The following is a 22,783-nucleotide window of genomic DNA, read 5'->3' as shown; positions in this document are numbered from 1 at the left end:
TCCGTTTTCAAAGACTTCGAGTTCTGTAACTTAAGTTAAAATACTCATTTTAATGTTGAATATTAAGCTCGCTCACGTCCTGGAATATCCTGCAGATGGCGCCCAAACTCCACAAAGTATTTATATGAATGCTACTCAGTTCATCTACCGCACATACTACCTGAAAAGCAGGTCAGTGGCATCTTCGGGATATTTTTTTTTTTTTTTTTTTTTTTTTTTTTTTTTTTTAAATTGGAGCAGCACAGGAGGGAACAAGAACCAAGCAGGATGTAACAGCAACTGAATTTTTAATAAGACCTGCTTGCAAATTGGTTAAAAATTCAGCCACTTGTAACAGTTTTTATTTGTAGACAGACCCCCAGCTTCCATAACCTTGATTTAGGCCGCAACAAAATCCAACCACTGACTATTGCTACATATTAGTTTATTTTATATTTTATCCAGTTCCTCCAATCAGCAGTTACAGGTATATATATAGATAAATAAAAGCATCAATATGAAAATACTGACAGACAATCTTCATTACAAGTCTAAAACATAGAATTTATCTGGCAAGCAACAATCATTGCTCGATCACTTAAAAAATTTCTGACAGAGTAAAACATTTAGCCTGTTTCAAGGTTGCTTTAATACATGTTTTTATTCCACAGAAATCATAATTCACAGTATGAAAAAAAACAAAAACAATAATGGTGTCATGTCTTGCACAGACTCTCCTGTTGCTTCAGCCAGAACCGTAAAATCACCTACTGAAATCATCTCTAATGGACAATAAAAATCTACTGTACCGTGAGATTTATGACCAAAAACAACAATCACAGATAAACAATATATCAGTTATAAAAATAAAGTCATAAAATGTGTACAAAGAAAGAAAAATATGCCGACATCTGATTAGAGAATAAATAAAAATGTTGCTGTGGTTACAATCCCAGTGTCCTGTGGTAAAAGTAGAGGAAATAAATTAACAGTGACTTCTAAAAGCCTTCCATCCAAAGTACGACTCATCGCTGTGCTTTAAGATCGGGAATGAAAGAAGACAAGTCCCACCAGCATGTGCTGTACCATAAAAAGGCCCAAAACACAGTACCTTACACATATAAGTTACAATAAACAAGTGGGTGGTTATACACAACCTGTGTGAAGGTTTCTAGTCAATGATTCACTGTGTAATAAACAATAAACAGAGCTATAAATGATAAACATTAGTGCAGTGGTGTTTCACTGGAAGTGCAGTGTGTGCCAGCCATGATATTGTGGGTGAGATAAAATCCATGCTAAAGTCAGGGTTAAAACTTTTAACAGGAAAAAAAAAAAATCAATGAAAGAAATAATAGACCATCTGCTCTCACTTCAGGGAGGCAGCAGCTTGTAATGGTAATGGTGGATCTATAGTGTGCTTTCAATAAATGTTGTGGATCTGCTTTATGAACAGGAACTGTGAGAGTTACTTCTTCACTCAGACATTTCACAATGTCTGAGTGGTAGAAAAAAAATCAAAGTAAACGGACGTTCATTACAGACAAGAAATCATCCTACTGAAACCACAAAAATGCAGGTCAGGGCCAAGATATTCTGTACACAAGCCAGCCCTGCCTCACCTTTATCAAATACAGAGAGTGAATCAGCTTTTGCCTTGCGTGTGTGTTTGTTTCACCGTGACTCAGTCCTACAAGGGCGTACTTTGGAACCAGGAAGTTTTTCACTTCTGACTATGTGAGCCATTCATTTTAACCCACTCCTTCATGTCAGCCTCTGTCAGTGCGCCCCAGGGCAGCTGCGGCTACAATGTAGCTTGCCATCACCAGTGTGTGAATGTGTGTGTGAATGGGTGGATGACTGGTTGTGTAAAGTGCTTTGGGGTCCTTAGTAGCCACTGTAAAGACAGTTGTTAAGTTACATTATCTTAAGTGATTAACTGAATTCAATAATAATACAATGAAAAGCAAGACATGTTGCAATGAGACGGCACTGAGATTAGATGTACTGAGTTATGGTCCAAAAAGAAGGAAGAGGGGAACACTATTGCAAACTAAATTAAAAATCCCATTCACATCGTTTCTTCTGTATACATGCAGCAGGGGAAATAGCCCTTGTCGTGATAAGGAAAAGTTCAATATGAATGAAATACAACAGGGAAATTAACTAGAAGATTTCCTAGTCCAACAACTTCTAACTGGTCAAATAAAAAACAGCACTGTCACTTGCGGGATCCAAGTATTAATAATAATAATAATAATAAAGACAGGATAGGAAAAGCCCAAGGACAAGATGTGCAAATATTTATCAAAATCACCAATCTTTCATTATCAGTCATTGTCACATCAAGTATAGACAGCAGTGTTTAATGCCATCTGAGCCAGCACAAAGAAAACAATACTTCTTCTATATGGGATTCTCCTCCCAAAAAAAAAATAATTTTTATTTTTTTATATATATATATATATATATATATATATATATATATATGTGTGTGTGTGTGTGTGTGTGTGTGTGTGTGTGTGTGTGTGTGTATATTTTTTTTTTCCAGAGCTCAGCATAGTTGTTTGCTGTGCCTTGTGAGGGAAAATTCTGCACTCATGCTGTGGTTACCTGGGAGAAGGCAGGCGATCAAAGCATGCTTCAGAGTGACAAGAGAAAAAGAAAAAACAGTGTTTTTGCTTTACGGGTGATATTAGCTTGTTAGCACGACTTAAAAAGAGGAAATATGTAATGGGTATGGATGGGCTTCCTATCTCTGCCCGCTAAAGGAAGTTCGGCGGAATAACAGTTATGGGATTAAAAACAGGTGCGTTTAGAATAAACAGAAACAGTGGACATTTTCGGGGGGGTTTTCTGTTGTTGTTTTTGTGGCTGCAGAACCAGGAATGGGGGCTGTCACTGCTATGGCACAAATATGTGGTCATTGGCATTCAGAAGAGCAAAGTATGGGGGTGTAGTGTTTGATGTGAAAGGACAAATTTAGTAGGTCGAGATGTAATACGCAGACGTATGTTTGTGCTTCTCAGGTTTAGTCACTGTGAGATGGAACTGTACGTTCCTGGGTTTTATTTGATTTCTCCATCAACCCTCCATGTGTGTTAAAGTACAAGAGTGTTTATTTCTCTGGTCTCCAGTGTGTAGTGTGTAAAATGTCCAGAATGTCCAGTCTACAGCGTTATAACAGTACCGTCCTCCTCCAAACTCCCCCTCTCCATGGCTCTGTCTGGGGACGGCGTTGTAGCCTTGATGTTGCTTAGGGAACTACTGCTGCCGCTGGTGGGCAGGGTCCCATTGGTGTTAATGGAGAAGGTGGAAGTGGTGGTGGTGCGGAGGTTGAGGTGTGGTTCGTAACGAGGCAGTGAGCTCATGCTGTGGTTGGAGGCCACATGTCTGATTGGCTCAGCCTCGCCTCCAGCCTCGATTACCAAGTCCTCTTCATCTTCATCGCTCTCCAACTCCCCAACAGGGAAGTTCTGGATGATGTGTGGTGGTATGGAGGCTGCAGCACTGTGTGACGAGTAGCCGTAGTAACTGGCGCCGCTGTCTGATGAGCGTCCTGAACTACCAGATGCTGCACCCCCTCCTCCGCCTACTCCACTACGAACGATATTGTTCCGCTGGTTGGCAGGCTTTACGGTGATGATGAGGTTGTGGCTGTTGGCGATCATCATGTCTGTCACCTGATCCAGCGACTTCCCAGCAACCTCGATACCATTCACTTCCAGCACTTCGTCATTAACCGCCAGTAGGCCGGTGCTCTCCGCAAGCCCGCCTGGCACCAAGCGAGAGATGAATATTCCTGGGACTTTCTCCAAGCCCTGTGGGGTGACCCGTACACTGGAACCATCGCGGATGTAGAAACCCAGTGGTTTTTCCTGGCCGTGCTTGTACAGACGAACACGTCGGTGCGTCTCTGGGAGGATGTCGACGTCGATGATGGACGATACAGGCCGGAAGTCTTTAGGGAGGCTGATTATCACTGGAGGTTTTTTCTTGTTGTGATCAGGCCGCAGAAGAACCGCAGAAAGCACAGTGTTCTTCTTCCTGGTCAGGGAATCGGTACCAAATGTTCCATGATCAGCTTCCTCTGTTAAGTAGAAGACAGGAAGTAGAGAAATAGAAGAGGAACAGAGAAACAAAGAGGATGTTAATAAAAGCTGGTTAATTTTTTCAGTAATACCACACTAGGCTCATTACACATCAAATTGTTATTCAAGCTGACACAGTGTTGCATCATGCAGTTTAGAAGAATGAATAATGATTTGCTCTCAGCCTGAGGCATACCTGCAGGGCGTCTGTGCTAAACATACACAAGACACTGATCCCTATAGCTCCCCTCAGGTTGTACTGATGCAAAATGGCACACCAGCTACCTCAAGTCAACTCCCATCAGCTCTCTCTGACACACAGCCACCCACAAATGAGCTTACTTATGCTGCATACAATCTCATGAACCGAGTAGATAAAATATATTACACACAAGATTTTAATCGGCATATTCTTGGTATCAGATCGTCAACATGCATCTGTTTTCTCAGCCTTGGATATGCATCTTCATTGAAAATAAATAAATAAATAGAGTGCCCTTATTAAAATGAGCAAAGAAGAGTACAGGCATACAACAAAGCATTACATTCAGTTATGCTGTTATCACCACTGGAGGGAAGAAATTTAATTTTCATAGTAATGTAATAATTATTGTATTAATTTGCAAAGAGAACATGCAATTCTAAATTATAATTATAATATTAATGGATGCATTAATTTCATTATGCACACACCACTGCTATGATAAAGATGCTTTAGGAGTCATAGCAGCCATGACCCTGTCAGTGCACTGCAGTAGGCTAGGCCCTGATCCACAGCGAGTTTAGAACAAAGGCTGGGGACTTAAAGTTGTAGTACACATTTGTATGGGGTGCTACACTATGGATTACTTGCTGTGGTGACTTCCTGGACTCCATCCAATCCATACCAAAGTTCAAAAAATAAATTTAAAAAATATTACATCTTAATTAACAAACTTTAAAAGTGCTAGTAGGCAAATTTTTGTTAGGTTGCATATTTAACTATTAAGCTAAGCAAGGCTAAGCTAAGACGAGCTAAGCATCTCCTGGCTTAAATGATATCAATGTTATCATGTCACTTACAAAAAAGCAAATGCTGACCGTCTAACTTTTTACATCACACAAAGGTCACATTTGAAACAAAAACACTGTTGTGTTTTGGCTGTCACCATCATACAATGCAGTACAATTCCACCACGGCAAGCAAGACAGGCACTGCTTGCCTCATGAAATCTAAAAACAGAGCTCAATTAAAACCAAAGTGAAAGCAATCACTGTCCTTGCATTGCAAACAGCATTACAACCTATAAGCTTCCCTTTCTGCCTGTTTGTGCCATCCATTAAACTACTGCCATTCTGTAACTGCAGTCAGCTACTATCTTTGGAAGAAGGCTTAACTTTGCTTTGAGGCCAGCAGCTTTTTCTGGTTGTCTGCAAATGCTTGTGATCTTTGAAAGGACACTGATGGGAGACTAGCATGTTAGACAAGCTCTAGATTAATTTTTTTTTTCTTTTGATACAATTTGGTAAGTTATCACTTTTAAATTTCACAACCAGGAATGAGTAGGGCAGGGATGCTAAATACAAGACCCAGGGGCCAGAATCACCAAAGTAATTAAAAAGTAAATAATATATTATATAACAGAAAACAATTAAGAAATAGAAATTTCAGGTTTGTTTTTTTGTTGTCGTTTTATTTTTTACAATGGGTAGTTAACTCATTCACTGCCATTGACGTCTATAGACGTCAATTACGTTTTCAATGGGAGGGGCTAGAATACAACCTCGGGCAGCTTGTCAGTGAACATCAGACTGCTTGAAATGTATTTTTCACAAAAAGCTCGTTTTCTCCCTTTTTTTTGGTCAAAACAGGCATTTTTGGTGGAACCCACCTCTTTTCTACAGCTGATTACTAAAGAACGGAAAATGGTAGAAACAAGCTTTTTTTTTTTGGATGGAAGAAGAGAGTCTGTTCTTCATTTTGGTAGGTTCAGCGTTTATGTGATCATAACACACAGTTTTCTGTGGCTCTTCAAAAATGAGTAAAAATGCTCAAAAACCCTGGCAGTGAATGAGTTAAATGCATGGTTAAACTTTGTGACAGACTAAAAGGTCTGGCCCACTTAAGATCAAAGTGGGTTGTATGTGAACCTCTATGTAAAATAAGTTTGGCATCTGTGGAGTAGGGTTTTTTTTAACAGTACTATAATTTCAAACTTGATAACCAGTAAAATACTCAGTACCATTTTGAATGCCGTGGGGAGCAAAAGATGGCAAAAAAATATTTTAGGCTTTATTTTTTAAAATAAAAACAATACAAACAATAACATTAATGGCACTATTTATGCTTGCCTTTTCGTAAAAGTCCCGACATGGGTGGCATTACAACAAGGCCCAAGGCTGGCCAAGGTAACAGAGGGAAAAATATGACCCTTGGCTCTCGAATAGTTAACCAGTATACAAGAAGCTAAACATTAACATCTTTCATACTCTTCTTTCGCCTCTTCTCCAGTCCCTATTTTTGTCTGTTTCTGGTGATATTTTTATCATCTCTATTTTGAATGAGTCTTTAACTTGCCCACCTTTTCCAAATTCATAATTTTTTCCTGTTTTGACAGCACTTTGTAAACTCTGCTTTTAGATAAAAGAGCGCTATTAATAAAAGAAAAGAAAAAAAAGGGAAAAAAACTGTCAGTCTTACACTGAATACCTCTCCCCTCACAGTTTGTTTCTCCCTCTGAACATGTATTTGAGTAATCTGGGAAAAAAAATCCACTCGGGTGTCTGATAAGGATTCAGCTTCTCAGGTTCTGACAGGTACACACCTCACCACTCCCCTCTCCATCCCGAAAGCCAAAACAAAGGATCGACTGTCCCGAGAAAGAGTGGCTGTCTTATGTTTCAGTTCCCATGAGGCAAGAGTTAGTGTATACACTTTTACTATATCTTTGCCAGGCTTGATCTTATGGCTCATTTCCACATGAAGAAGAAATACAGCTTTCTTCGAAGAACTAGGTAAATGCTAAAACACATTTCATCATGCGTGCTAGGTTCTTGTTCCAAAGAGCAATATGCAAATAGTGCACAGATGGATGTTTTGAAACACTTGCGCATGCGCATATATGCACGTCCCTGCACAGCCGACACAGAGGTTGTTCTTGCAGTGCAGTCATGCGCAGCTCCACATCTCATTTCACTCTCTCTAGACTTCTTTTCATCTAAACCATCTCTCCATCTGCACCATATGAAAGGACCAGACCTGACAATAGAGTTATATTTGAGTAAAAAGAATATGGCGGTCCCTCGGGGCCACTCACAGGCCCTCAGAACAACTAAGAAACGCTATTTTGGTATCAAATGGTGGACACTCATACCGCTTTCTGAGATCACCAGTATGCAACATATGCAAGAATCTGCAAAAACACAAGCAGGCACAAAAGGCAAGACAATATACTACACAGCATTTCATGTTTACGGAATTTATCTTCTATTGTTCTTTTTATTTTTAGAGTAAAACTCCCAGATTAGTCTAATTTAATACTCAAAAGAACAAACTTCCTGATGCCACATGGATGGTATCAAAACAAATTTTAATAGAGTATTGCTAAACCAATAATATATAAGGTAATGGGGGTAAAAGGAGGTCCTATTTTGTTTTTATCCAAACCTACATGGCTCTGTGTGAAAGAAGTAATTTCCCCCCTTTTATTAAATGATGAATTACCTGTCATTAACTATATTTTTGGAAAGCTTATCCACCAATTTCACTAGCCAGATCTAGGCCTGATTACTGCCAGACCTGCTGTATCAAGAAATCACTTAAAAAGAACCTGTCGACTTAAATGAAAATGAAATCATCATTTAAAAAACATATTTTGTATTATTTAGGTTCTCTATCTAATATTAAAAAAAAATTAAGTTTCATGAAAGTTTCATTGTGACAAATATGCAAAAAAAACAAGAAATCAGGATTTGGTAAAACATGTTTTAGACTGTTCAATCGAGCAATTAGGTGGATGTTTATAATAAACATGACCAAGTTTTAAAATTATTAGGTCACCGGAGGTGGAAAAAGTACAGAGATTCTGTACTTAAGTAGAAGTACAGATATTAGTATTAAAAAATACTATTAAAAAGTATTTAAAAAATATTGTGTGTGATTTCCTGTGTTACTGTTTAGGCTCAGATGGGTTTGATGTTTTAAGGCTTGCACTGACATGAAATAATAACTCCCCTCATATAAGAAATATAAGAATAGTTTTTAACTGTGAGCTCAAGAAAAAAAAGCTGGTAATGAGCATTCTTCGGAAATAAGCTCATAGATACCGATATAACGTCAACATAATAATCATTTTTTACAAAATGTCCACACTTTTAAAAAAAATAAATTATGTTATGTATATACATATATTAAGTGGGTTATATGGTGTATATTAAAAATCTAAAAATCTAATGCATTATCATATTTATGTCTGTTGAAATAATTTAAATAATAATAATTAGCTTGAGCGACAATTACAACTGGCTAGCCCAGAACAACTCACCACAGAGCTTGGGGAATAGTGTATAGTTAAATATTTAGAGCATACCTAAAGAAGGACAACGTCTAGAACAGCTGCTTCAAAGGGTTTGGGTCTATTTTGGGTCTGTCACCCATATCCCAAAGTTCTCCATTCCTTCCTTTATTTAAGAAATTCAGAAGGGTAGTTCTGTGTTTGCTGTTGAGTGTGTTTGCATATGTTCAGCATACATCACTTTTATTCCCTCAGTCCTTGGTAAACACTTTGAGCTTGACAGTGGTCCAGTGCGTAGAGGTATGTGACTGATTTGGCTAATGATTAAACCATTGGAGGTGGACTATAAGGGCAGGAAACAGAAATATTTTATAATGTTCAGATTTCTGAAGATATTTATCACAAGGCTGCTGTTTAAACTCATAAAATTTATGGACACATTGGCAATAAATCAGTGCAGCCAGGAATGAGAAACACATGCTAGTATATTCATTGCCAAGTTGATCAAGTTTTCAGTCTTCACATACCACGGGTATGCATTTTTAAAATGATGAGAAAAGATGATTTGGCAGTCAAAACTTTGAATATTTGGGTTCTTGGTTTGAGCCTTAGATTTCAAATTTCATCTATTCACACGCATTCATACAACACTAAGCACCTTTAACTTAACGTTCAAACGCTCTGACAGATGCATCAGGGACAACTCAGGGTTCAGTACTTTGCCCAAAGACATTTCAGCATGGATGTTGGAGGAGCCACGGATAAGTAGACCTGCCCAACTCTTGAGCCACCCTCTATTGCAACTCCTCATATTATCTTAATATGGCTTAAAAAAGTAAACACAAAAAATGTTAGTGAAATTTGTTTTGGGATTTTGTGGTATGTTTGAAAGAAGAAGGGGGAAAAAAAAACATTGGCTGACATATTGGATTTTGGTGATTATTAAATCGTCAGATATCATTATGGAGCATAAAAATCTTTGATATCAGTCATGCTCTAGGAATATTAGCTTTTTACTGAATGATCTTTCAACTACGAGGATATTCTAGGCACTACACTCTTTTTTGCATCAAGTTGAGGTCCTTGCAACATAGTGCAACACAAAGCCATACAGACCCACATCAACATGCGCAGCTGTGTGCTGTCATCTGTGGCCGTGTGACAAATACATGGAACAACCAGTAATGTGAGCTACTCGGATGTTTGTGATTTGGTGGTCCTGTAGGCAGAGAGGACACTCTTCATTTTTGTGGTAAACTCCACTTTCTGTTCAAGCCAGCCATTTAAACCAATCAACATTCCACTTAACATTATGGCCACTGAGCTGCACCATTAGATTTTGGAAGATTTTGTGTGTAAATGGGCTTCTGTAGCCTCTGCACTGGTTGGTTTCCCACAATCTCCTATTCTCAGCCAAAGAACTACACAGACAGACTCCAACACTAACCATACTGGGAAAATGTTTGGAAGATGTCAGTTATAGCTGCTTATGGTTCCATTATGAAAAATATCAGCTCAAAGCTTTGTGAAGGCTTGTCGACTTCCAGTTAAGTCATCACTGAGTCCCTAACGCTAAGCTATCAAAATGTTTCTTTTAATGTCCTCCCAAGTCCTTTTTGCTTCTCTCCATAACATAAGGTAACAGTTGGGTTCGTCACACATGATTAAAAAAAACAAAAACAAAAAACAATAAATAGACAAGTTCAAGATTTTAAAACAGCTCTTTACTAGCTTCTTTGCTTCCCCTGGCTCAAAACTAGAAATGTATGACAAGTGTCGGTCCAGAATTTCAAACCGGTGCTATCCTAGCTTTATTCCTTGCTCAGTAATCATGCAGTTTAACTGGTATCAGCGCTCATATTTGAGATATGATTCACAAACTCTAAATAGAAAGCATAATCACTATCCCCACACTTGGCATGGCTCTGAACAGGTTAGGTATTTCAAATATGCAGTGGCTGCTTTGATTTCCCACACTCTGAATGGAGTTAGTGAGGAGCAAAGGAAGCGAAGCAGTGGAGGAGAAAATGACAACCCAGCAGCACATAGCCACAAGTGAGGACACATGCAGTGATGCTCAGTCACCCCTCTCCGTAGCATGTAACTAACGCACACAAGCACGCACAGGGTGAACAACGAATGCATCTTCATCCTGACACTGAAAGAACTATGACATCTCTGCCTACGGAGAGGAGGTCACTCATTTCAAATGGCACGCACAGGTCAACTGCATCATTGCCCTAACACTCTACTTTTAAATGCCCTGGATCTATCATGCTCCACCTTTGTACTCTCAAATTGACCATATTACTCGCACAGAAGTGATATGTGTGGGCAATCACAACATGCCATATCCGCTCACACCAGAATTTCCAGCTTTATTATTATTGTTATTATAGACTCTAACAGGTGAAAAACAATAGGCTATATTACACAATTATGCATCGGTGCATCTGTTGAGCTGCACCTTTTTCTATGGACATTAATGTACTTCTGTCTTTAGTAAAGCATTACTGCATTTATTCTAATGATGCTGACCTGTTCAGTAGTGACTATACTTATGATTATCCAGCATTATTGGAGGACAAGAGGCTTTCCCTGCTACAACAGTGACATTAAATCCATTACTTCCTTGTATTAGTTGTCCCAGGTGCAGCGTCAGGGAAACCTGACACCATGTTTGGGTGGAAGAACAAGATCAGGAAGGAGCTACAAGAGCTGCCATCATCAGTCCAGTTACTGTAGCCAACACTTTTGGCTCTATGTTTATATTCTTTTAAAAGGATAGTTGTGCACTCATCAGTGGTTCAGATGAGAGTAAAACTGTTTAACAAGTGCTGTCCATCAAGCCAACCCTCCATATAAAACGTATGGCATGTCTCAAGGATAGGAGTAAGAATAGCGCAAAGAAAAAGACGAGCAGGTGAAGGTTGTGGTGTTCTGGAAACAGTCAGGTTTGTTGATGACAAGCCTGGATGTTCACCACACAGCTGGTGCTGCGTTGTTCCCGACACAGAACGATACAAGAGAGGGGGAGGAGAGGGGGAGTACATGATGTGTGTGTCAGTGTGAACTTGGACAGATGAGAAAAAACAGGGATGGTGCCAAAAACAGAAAAAAGAAGCAGGAAGGAGAGACACAAAATGCAGAAAAAGAGAAGAAAAAACACAAAGAGGACAGGAGGTGATAAAAAAAATACTTTCAAAGGAGTAAATTCCCAGAGGGTTGCTATTCCTGGTGTGGTGAGCATACCTTCCTGGCACAGCTCAGATAAAAAGTGCCTTAATTCTGCTGATAGGGAAGGAGAAAGAAATAGAAGGAGGGAGGCTGTGCAGACTTGTAGAGGTATGAGGCGAACTTGAGCAAAGGAAGTCTTCATGTAGAATTGAGTTGTCAATTTGAGTAATTGCTTATTAGATCCATTATTTAAAAGACTCCGGTCATGAACATGACTGCCTGCTCCTAAGCCTTTTCATACGATCTGTCATGAATTCTCCATTACACACATCAGCCCTGCTTTATTACCCTGTCTTGACAGCAGCCATTTATCAAAAAGACCAAAACTGGAGGGGGAATCAGCTGTAATGAAGCAATGTACAGGGTGGGCCATTTATATGGATACACCGTAATAAAATGGGAATGGCCTGTGCTGGCATTTCTCCTGCGGTGTTGCTATCAGTGTGTGAAGAGTGGGAGAAGAGGGTTGCATTGACAATCCAACACAATGGGCAGCACATTGAACACATTTTATAAACTTGTAAATAACTCATGAAAGAATAAAGTTACATTGAAACCAAGCACACCATTGTTTGTCTTGTGACATTACCAGTAAGTTTGATGTGTCACATGGCCCTCTTCCTATTGAAAAAAACAAAAGTTGTATCCAAGATGGCCGACTTCTAAATGGCCACCATGGTCACCGCCCATCTTGAGGAGTTTGCCCCCTCACATATACTAATGTGCCACAAACAGGACTTTAATATCACCAACCATTCCCATGTTATTACGGTGTATCCATATAAATGGCCCACACCCTGTACAACTAATAGGTTTAATGCAGAATTAACACACTTTATTTGCCAGCTCACACACTCTCAGTATGCATGTATGCGTGCTTTGGTCTTGTTCCTGCAGCATTCAGCAATTCCATCAATTTATTTTGTGCTGGCACAGATGCCTCTCTCTTTCCTGTAATACCTCCTGACCTTGTCCTCCAGATGTTATTCCTGTTACCCTCACTCAACATGTCTCTTAGTCACTGCGGCCCATCTCTCAGCTTGAGTCCTTCTTTGTCTCTGTGGCGGGCCATGGTGCTGCTGCAGGGGCGATGGACACACCTGCACGGCATCTGCAAACGTGCCTCACCAGCATAAAAGGTCTGGTTATTGTTGTTGTTGGAGTGTGTGGCTGTGAGCTAAAAAGCTACAGCCAGTGTGTAAACAAGCAACCGTGAGTGATAATAAAAGCAAGACACTGAAAAGCATGAAACTATGGATATGTCTGCCGTGTGATTGTTACAGTGGTGCCGAAACATAGAAAGGGGGCACGGCAGACCCAGGACTGGGTCAGCCAGGGAAGGCGCTGGCCTGAATGGTGGCTGAACTCGCGGCCACACAACAGGAGCAGGCGGTGGTGTCACGTCGCCGGCGGGAAGAAAAGCAGGACCAGACTGAGCGTCATATTGAGAAGCTGGCAGCTGGGATACGGTCCTGACCGACACCGCCGCCTCCCCCACCGGCGTTCCTCAATGGTGTGGGGTGGAGGAGGTCCAGACTGTTCCGGATATATAAACATATAAACAGGATATATTCTTAGAATCAAATTAGATAAGGGCCTCAAACGGGACTTTTTTCTACAGATGACTGTTTTAGATCTCACTGTAGGAAAAATACAAGTGACGAATTCAGCTGATTCACTTTCAGAGTCTGGGGACTGTTTATGCTGGCTCAAATGAAAATAAGGGACCAATCACAAATAATTTTAGTCATGATTTGACTTTCTCTACTATGACAAGCCAAAAATCTATGCTGTGACAAAGTACAAACCATTTCAAGGACAAAACGTGGAGATTTGGAATTTGCTTGTCAGAGACTCACTGGAGAAGCAGATGATTGCACTGCTCGTTGTTTCACAAAGTGTTATCTAGCGACTATTTACTTAAAAGAGAAACTTAAAAATGGAATGATTTCATAACATAAAAAAAGTGAGTCTACCTCCTTTCAAAGTCAATCTGTGGGAAATATTGTTTGTGCTGGAATCATGTTACAAAGGGATCTCATTACAGTCAGCATGTGCAGGGAAAAAATGACATGTAATCTTCCATTATGTTATGGTCATTCAAGTGTTATTTTAGGATAGACTCATACTAGGGCTGGGCGATATTACCTAAAATTCATATCGCGATATAATTTGAAGCATGTGCGGTAACGATATATATCACGATATATTCTTTTCTTCTGTATAACGTATTTTCCACACTATAAGGCACACTTAAAACCTCAAAAATCGAGAGTGTGCCTTATGTATGAATTCTGGTTGTGCTTACTGACCTCGAACCGATTTTGGCGTGCAGAAATCTGTTAAAAATGTTTTGATGGATTGTCAGAGCATTATGGCTGCCGTAGTGAGGAGCTTCGCGGAGTAATCTGGGTCCAAAACTCCGTCATCTTCAGGTCCCAAAGTCAAACGAACACCGAGAGTTAAAAACGGTCTAAAGTCTTTCATCTTTAATAAAATGATCAGTGTTGCTGCTTTATCGGGTGTAACAATTAAGTTTAACATCCAGGCATCCATGAAAACAGAATTTATTACATTTAACGGAGTTAAAGTTAACAGGAAGTTAGCTCGCTAGTTTACACCTAAACATGACATACCATGTTCTGACTGAGAGATTTTTGAACCTAAATAAAACGTACAGCTCTGCTACCACTTCCAACATAAATGAAGACAGAAAACTAAACAGCAGTGGCGTTTGCAGGGTTACTGAAGTTGGACTACCTGGTATATAATGTTGTGCTACGTGATTGCTTGCGACACAGCTATGTTAGTATAACATTAGGATGAACGCCAACTTTTTTTCCACTCCATAAAAGTTAACGTGAGGGATTCTGGTGGTTAGGGACAAATGCAATCGCATAGCAGGATGCTATACACGGGCCAAACTTCAGTCAGGAGAACAACTGAGATTATTCATCCACAATACGAGGTTAGTTATTAATATACTGCAAAAACATGGAAATAGAACAGCTGCGAGAGAATTCAACATTAATGAATCAATGTTACGGAAGTGGAGGAAGCGCAGTTTTTGGCTTTCCCCATATTTCAAAAGTGCTTCATCTCTTTGCTATGACTGTCGCCCGCCATAATTTGCAGATGATAATGGTTGTAGCCGCTGCGATGCTTTCGGCCAAAACAGGCGAAGCTTGATGACATCATCAACATGCGCTATCGCGATAGAGCGATATAGTCAAAATCTCTATCGTTGGCCAAATTTATATCGTTTCTATCGTATATCGTTTATATCGCCCACCCCTAACTCATACCTATCCTATAATATCAACACTTCCATATAACTCTGTTAGAAAGAAAGAAAGAAAGAAAGAAAGAAAGAAAGAATACAAACAGTGAAGGTGGTTAGGCAACAGCTTTTGGGAGCTGCATGTCAGAACATAGCCAGGGTAAATATGCTACAATGGTGAGATTTTAAATAATAATAATAATCACAGATAAGCATATTGGTTATCACGCTTCAGATCAATATCTCTGTAGTTTAAAGCCCAGGGGGACACATGGCTTAATTAAAAATCGGGAAAGCACATCTTTCTGCTTGCAAGTGAAACTAAAAGTCTAAAGATCATAAATTATCCGGGAAATTATCTTGACATTGAGTGGAAAACAACATATTTCATAGTACATCCATGGTATTCACATTATAACAAAAATAACTGCTCTCTCTTTGTGTAAATTATTTGAAAACCATAAACAAACACGCGTGTCTGAAGTTTCTGTTTCAACTCATGAGAACAACTACAACATATCATCACGTACTTCTAAAATGTGCCAAGCCGACAAAGTTCAATCACATCTCATAACACAGTGTGCGTATCTCCCTGATCTTTTCTCCGACTAGTACAGTTCAGTTATAACCTCTCCATATCAGTTTACTCTTTGTGGTTTGTAACAGTAAACAGTCCACTTTTCCCAACTCCCCAACCCTCACCCTCCCCGTCATCCAACTCCTTCTCCTAATTGAATGTGCGGTTTCTCCCTTCTTCATATTTCTCATGCAGTCAACACATTTCCTTCCCTCCTTCTACCCATTCATTTATTCATTCATCTTCCTTAACCAACCCTAAGCTGAGAATTCTGACAGCCTCTATATAACAGAGCCTGGCCTCCTGCTGTCACCACTGCTCTTCCTCCATCTGCTTGCAGCCTGCATAGTCTCATTCAGTCAGGTTTCAAAGGAGAGACCGAGCAGGGATCTGGCTCACCTCTCTCATTTCTGTCCTCCATGTCCCTGCTTACTTTTATTTGATCTCCTTATCCTTTCTCTGCTCTTCCTCTGTCTACCTTGTTGACTGAGCTGAGCTGTGGAGCTGAGGGTCCAGCCTGGCCTGCTGTCCTGTCTAATCTAGCCAGCAGACGTGATCAGAAGCTGGCCACATTCCACCAAACCCCCCTCCGTTCAATCTTCCTCCCTTCTTCCTTTCCATTTCTTTCTCTCTCGCCCACCCTCCCCAGCGTGGGCCTCACTCTACATTCCTCCCTCACTAATACTATTCCCGCTATCCTCTTCCCTCACTCACTTATTCCCTCTCTTGCTACCTCTTGTTGCATTCCGATCGCACTAACACTACTCCCTCTCATCTCCCCACATCTCTAATTACATGCATTGCCCAAACAAAGCCTTATACATTACTCCCTCTTTAGTACTGTTTACTGTCCCTCTCTCTTTCATCCTCCAATCTCTTATTAAGCTCAAGTTCTGCTCCTCCTCCACACATTCTTCCTTAAGATCTACAAATTCATCATCCCCTCACTCATCACAGACAGCATCCTGGGGAATACATCATGCACTGTAGAAAACCTCACATCCAGATCAAGGGTGGCTAATTTCTGTTATTTTTACAGAAAGAGCTCCTCAGGGAAATGGCATCCTTCACACCTGCCACCATATCTCTCTTCAGCATATCCTTTCTATTCAAACCCACAGTAAAAGTGCATCTCTTTAGTTGTGGTGTCCTTACTTAATCTGAAATCCTATGCTTAGTCTATCTCTCCTTTCTTCTTCTGTGAATGTCACATTCCCACTCCATGTCTGTCTCAGTGCACTTTCATTATCACTCCCTGTCAGTGCCGAGCAGATTCAGGTTCAAGTTCTTATCATATTCAGAGACTTTGCATGTTTTGCAGGCTAGGTGTACTTTCACACTGAACATATTCCATCTCTGGCTGGGTGACTCATTCACTGGTTACTAATTAAAAGGCAATCCCTGCTGGGAAACACAAATACAGTCATTTCTGTCCCTCCCTATACCTTTCCCCTTTACGTTAATGGATAAGAGTTAGGAGCTGAAACTGTGAGAGCAGTGAGCAACATCACTGAACAAACACACACCCTGGGATTGCCTGAAAGCTGCTACTGCTACATGGATGACGACCTGGACACTCTGAAAGTTGTGTGCATACAAGCACAAAAGGCGTTCTGGATGACTGATACAGACAAACATGTTGTCAAACTGAGGGAGAACTTCTTCTGTCAGCCATGTTTAAAGACAATTAAACACAAGGCTGAACGTGTGTCTCATTTTCCTGTTTCCCTGAAAAGAAGTATTTAATAATAATGCTAACTCAATATACACAGGCCAACAAAACCACTGAAATAGCACATCATTTTGTTGAGCAAGTTGCAACCCAACTATAAACTGGAGCAGTTCAAGACTGAAACATCCTGGGGCTTCTGAAAATGTAAAACAGAGCTACAATAATGAGGCATCCAGGCAGATGTACTGGCTAAAACGGTCTTACTGCAAATACACCTACATCAGTGCACAATTTGTTTTACTACTTTATAAGAGTGGTGGTATTAGGTTAATAATGTAGTACAGGCTAGGCTACACACTGAATTAAAACCACTAAGAGGTGATGTGAAACAGGCTGATTATCTTGTTGCTTATCTGGTTGGAGTGTAATGTTTCTGCTGGGAAATCTGGCATTCATAAAACTGTTAATTTGGCACATACAACCCATCTAATTATTGTGCATACCAGGCACACCTGTTTATGGCAGCAACACTCCTTGATGGCAGCTGTCTCCTCCAGCAGAACAGTGCACCATCCTACATGGCTGCACATGCTACAAAAAGCCTAAATGAAACCAAAAGCTGCACTTTGTCAGCAACCAAGACAGAAAGTGCTTACATGAGAACAACTAATAGCATTAATCACTAACTCACTCACTTTAACCCAACTTTACCCATTATCATTTATACATAGTCTCTGAGAGAGAGAGACACACCTCTAAGTAGTTACAACTGCATGAGATATATTAATAACAAGTGAAGTCGTCAAAAAACCTCAACAAAGACAGTCTTTGCAAATGCTAGCAATCATGCTCCCAGCATGCTTTGCAGCATTAATCCACCTATGAGCAGGCCTCTTTAGGGGTGCCATGACAACCAGTAAACAGTGGACAACTCACTGCCAGCCCAACAGTCATCAACACATTGTTCACAGATGGAGGGGTGGGGGTGGAGGGTGTCAGGGAATACCCAGTGCTGCTGGGTTGTATTTGTTGTGCGTTGAAGCGATTTCAAAAATGACCAGTAGTCAAAAACAGAGGCACAAACATTTCAGCCATTTCTCAGCAGTGAACAATAAGACATTAATGGCTGAATAGCACAGAGGCAGAAAAACAACAATGTAGCCATTATTTAACAACCAGACAACTACATACAGTTGCAGCCTAGTATCCATCGAACCATCTGCACGCTGACGAGTGGATGAAACCTAAAGCGCCCAGCCTAGGGTATACACAGCCTAGATTTAGTCTCTGAGACAAATAAAATTCAGTGCCAAAAATAACCCTCATTATACGCATGAGCTCTACAGTGCACAGACTAGACACACTTTTAAAATAAACACACAAATCATCCAAATCCCTGAATGTGGAGATTGTGGGCAGTTTTTTGTTCTTTTAGCTCCAAGTTTTCTTTCCCAGTCCAAGTTCAGCAGGATTTCACTGCACTATTCCACACCAGCCTAGTTGGAACATAATTTGGCCCCCACTGCTACTTTGTCTGAAGCCTTGCTCTTATGCAATAATGACCAATCACATCACATCTGACTGAGACATTTACATAATTACTCAGTTGCAGTCTTAAAGGACACAGAAGTCTAATAGCATTCGAACTGAACTGATGACTGGACTGCTAAACTTCTGAACTGATGCAGTGAGGTACACTAAACACAAACACAACTAAACACTGTGGTAGGGATCATGACCTCATGATCCTTATGCTATTTATAACTACCTGTTCATATGAAGATTTTTCATTTGGCTGTTGGGTCACATGCAGATATGGTAACAAGATCATTAAGTTCAGTAATACTATTTATCCAAAATGGAACACAAGACATCTCATTTCAAAAAGATCGGGGTTCTAAAAGATGTAAGAAGCTTTCCAGATAAACAAGCACTGAGTGTTAAAAAGCTTCCGCATTGGCCCCAACATGGACAAGCCATTAACCTGTTATAGAGCCATCATCAGAGATGAGATCCAGTGCCTGCAGATATATGATTTAATAAATTATCTATAAGCTGCGAATTTGCTGCTTCCACACAATGCACGGCTTTATATGTTCAGACCAACTGGTGCTTAACGGTAAAGTAAGGGGGTTTCCCTGCTGACAAATCAGGAGGGAAACCAGGGTTTCAGGTCAGGGGGTCTGCAGGGGGTTATGACTGCATTAATGCGTCTGTCTTCTGTTTTTGTTCTGGCTGGGATTCCTGCCGAGGCGGTGTTTTCATGCGTTTTTCATGTGAGCAGCAGTGAGCCCAGTGTGGGGCTAGTGTCTGGAGCATGTAATTGAAACACAGTCCCATGCAGCGATACACACTGACCCCACTAATCTTCTTCTGACAAAGTGGCTTAGCTTCTATAGGGTCATATGGCACAGGCTTAAACACAACAGGCACAGGCAGACCCTGTGGTCCTCCCCACATTCAACAGGTCACATTTAGCAACTTAGTGATTAGGAATACACTCCAAAATCAAAGGAGAGGTTAAACCTTTGTACGCATACTCTGACAGAAACATGTTTATGTAATCACTATGGATACACTGATTGTGAAATTATGGGCCAACAGCAGCATTTTGTTTTCAAATCTATTTACTTTACTTTTGCTCTTGCTTATACCTCATTTACTCCATGATAACAACAACAAAAAAAAAACCCCTGACCCTTTCAGTTTTTTGTAACACAATCACTTAGCTCGTGTGAAATCTTGGAGACAGAACATATTAATGTCGACCACTGACATCAGTAAATGCCATGTTAATTGGCAATATGCCAATATCAGACACCAAGGTTGATATAGTAAGACCTGCAGTAATCATACACATGAAATAAAGGTAAGCCATACTTGAGAGCATGAATTTAGAGCAGCCACAACTTCTTCCTTTATTAGCTAAAAGATAAAAAACTTATCTACAAGGGGAACTGCAAAAGCAGAGCAATTATGGCAGAAATATTGGCAATGATTACACCAGAGCCAGCAAAGGAAGTTAGAAACTGCAGCAGCAGTGTTTACAGAAACACTGCTCGAAATACTTGAAACCCGTATTTCCAAAACAGTCAGACACGTAAAAAAATAATTGCCATGCAGCTACCAAGCTGCAATACAGAACAGTCTACTGGACAAACTCAAAGTGAACTCCATTCGTCTACTCTTGTTGTTTTGCTCAGCTCCTCATTTCAAGTGCATTCTTCCTCTCAACTTTTGTTGTGATTTGGCGCTATATAAATAAAATTGAATTGAATTGAAAAGGCCCCTAACCTTAGTTAACTAGAAATCAATAAGGAAAAAAATAGAGGCCAGCGGTTTAGTAGTTTGTTTAGCTGAACATGGAAACATACAACAAGTAGCCTAAAAACTGACAATGTAAAGTGACACTTAAGTTTTTATAACTCTGTCACAGCTATAGTCAATAGCCTATCACATATTTCTAAGCTGTGCTTTTCAATGCTAATGACTGTATTTGCATTTCCAATGCAAAGCAGGTGTAACCAAGCAAACAAATGAAAACTTGGGACACTTTGTCCAAACACTTCCTCTGTGCATACCTTTCCTCTGGAGGAACAGCCTGAGTAGAGGGTTGGCTGTGGAGATGGCCTTGTGGTAATTGTCGTCATTGTTGATGGGCAGTAGGTCACCGTGCACGTCAGCGTAGCCCACCAACAGCTCCACATTGGGGATGCGATGCACGTGCTGCAGGAGACCGTAGAACTCATCGAAGCGGCCTGGCTTGGACCGTTCCAGAGAGAACCGACGAAACTCTGCACCAAACTGGGATGGGGCAGAAAGGCGTTCACATGTGATTGCAAATGAACACACAAATACACACACAGGTGTGACGTATGGCCGAAACCAGGGTATGAAACAGTGCCTGATAAGCCTACTTTGTACTGATGCGTAAGCCAAAGCACACCACGTGTGGTAAATTATTCACGTGTTTTGTGTATCTCTAGGTTTGCAGATAAAGCTTTTATCAAGCTACCTCACAGAATATTTATCCTGCAGCTATTACAAAGACAGTGTGCTTTCAGCAATCCCCACAAACATGTTGCTGGTTTACCTGTTTAAGCCTGTGGACTGACTGGATCAATGGCTCTGGACGCCTAATCTTTAGGCAGCTCTGTAGCTGAGACAGAGCACAATGCCTCATTGGTAGCGTTAGTGAGAGGTACCAGCTGTTGTGGTTACTGTTGCTCAGCGCTGACAAAAGATGATCTCCCAGCTTAATCAGTTATTTTATGCATCAGTGCAAAGCAGAGTTAATTTAATAAGTGGTTGGGGACATAAGGAAGACAATCTTAACTCAGAAGAGTTAAGAGAAAAGAATTTAAATAACCCGGGATAGCTGAGTAAATAATAACAATAGTTATTGCACTACTGTAGGGAGGCAAAATTAGTGCTGTAGCTGAAAATATTTGACAGCTTGTGTCGACGCGTGCAAAAACTTCTAGAACAATATAGTCATTATTCATTACACTTATGTGTGGTCAAGCCTCAGCAGGGCGCGGATGGAGCCACGAGCCTGACGCAGGCCGTGTGACACCTGTAACCGCAGGCAAATAACGCGACAGGCAACGACTATCACCTTTAACCGAGGTAATTTGACATAAACTTTTGGTAATTTGAGTAAACTTTTCACGCAGATTTGATTAAGTTAAAGAGTTGGGTCAAACTTGAAGTCAGTACTCGGTAAACGAGCAGGAGAGTACGGCGGAGAAGGCTGTGACAGGTGACACTGGCTCACTGCGCAGTCAGCTGACAAAAACCTTCCACCTTGTCACAAACTAGCTAGCCTTTAGACGTAAAACGACCAAAAAACTACGCCACGGTTACCAATAAAGTTTTAAGAATTGTAACCAAATTCTCGGGTGGTCACAGTGGAAAAAAACCAAAACGGTTAGCTCCTCTTAAAGTTTATAAGCCTTGCTTCATAATAACCCGCTATCAAGCCTCTTTAGCAGGCTAAATTAGCAAGAGTGGATTTAATGAGGACGAAGGTTGTCTGGAGTACAAACACTGGAAGGATACCTGACAAATAAGTGTCCGTACCCACCTTGCTCTTCACCTCCACTGCATTCAGAGAACGGCTGCTCGGCACTCGGTGGTTTTTGTTCATGTTTCTCTAGCAGCGGGAACGCCGCCAAAGCACTCACACTCTCTCCCTGCTCCTGCCGCCGCCGCTGCCAACGTCTATCCACAAACCCCGTGTGTCCACCAGTTGTTTTTAAAGGTTTAGTTTAGGTTTTTTTTAGTCGCACAGGCTACACCGCGTCTTCTCGACGTCCGCCGGTACAAGTGGTCCCTCCACAGAATGCGACAGAGGCTGTCAATCAGCCAGCTTCAGCTCGTAAACTTGTCTCCTCTCATACTTGCCGCTGACACCGTAGCTACAGCCCCACACCGTACCGTCTCTGGCTTACC

General features: G+C 40.7%; 1 protein-coding gene across 1 annotated transcript; it reads right to left on the bottom strand.

Annotated features, from left to right (window-relative positions):
- Nucleotides 1–343: 343 nt before the first annotated feature.
- Nucleotides 344–22,783, bottom strand: pard6b (par-6 partitioning defective 6 homolog beta (C. elegans)). Its single transcript, XM_085393927.1, has 3 exons — nt 22,416–22,783; nt 20,911–21,133; nt 344–4,069 (listed from the first exon to the last, which is right to left on the bottom strand). The coding sequence occupies exons 1-3, from the start codon at nt 22,476–22,478 to the stop codon at nt 3,150–3,152; spliced, it is 1,206 nt and encodes a 401-aa protein (XP_085250053.1). The 5' UTR covers nt 22,479–22,783; the 3' UTR covers nt 344–3,149.

This window comes from Rhamphochromis longiceps, linkage group LG20, assembly GCF_057381845.1.
Source record: "Rhamphochromis longiceps isolate RC_006_pf linkage group LG20, R_longiceps_female_GT1.1, whole genome shotgun sequence".
Classification (NCBI taxonomy): Eukaryota; Metazoa; Chordata; class Actinopteri; order Cichliformes; family Cichlidae; genus Rhamphochromis; species Rhamphochromis longiceps.
The sequence above is the reverse complement of the archived record's forward strand: the minus strand, read 5'-3'. Positions and strand labels throughout refer to the sequence as shown.

What these genes read in the sequence shown, in the direction of transcription:
- pard6b (XM_085393927.1), bottom strand. Translation starts at nt 22,478, where the DNA reads ATGAACAAAAACCACCGAGTGCCGAGCAGCCGTTCTCTGAATGCAGTG. An exon ending in CAGTGGAGGTGAAGAGCAAG is followed by an intron (nt 21,134 to 22,415) that starts GTGGGTACGGAC and finishes GCCCCATCCCAG; the next exon opens with TTTGGTGCAGAGTTTCGTCG. An exon ending in GCTGTTCCTCCAGAGGAAAG is followed by an intron (nt 4,070 to 20,910) that starts GTATGCACAGAG and finishes TCTACTTAACAG; the next exon opens with AGGAAGCTGATCATGGAACA.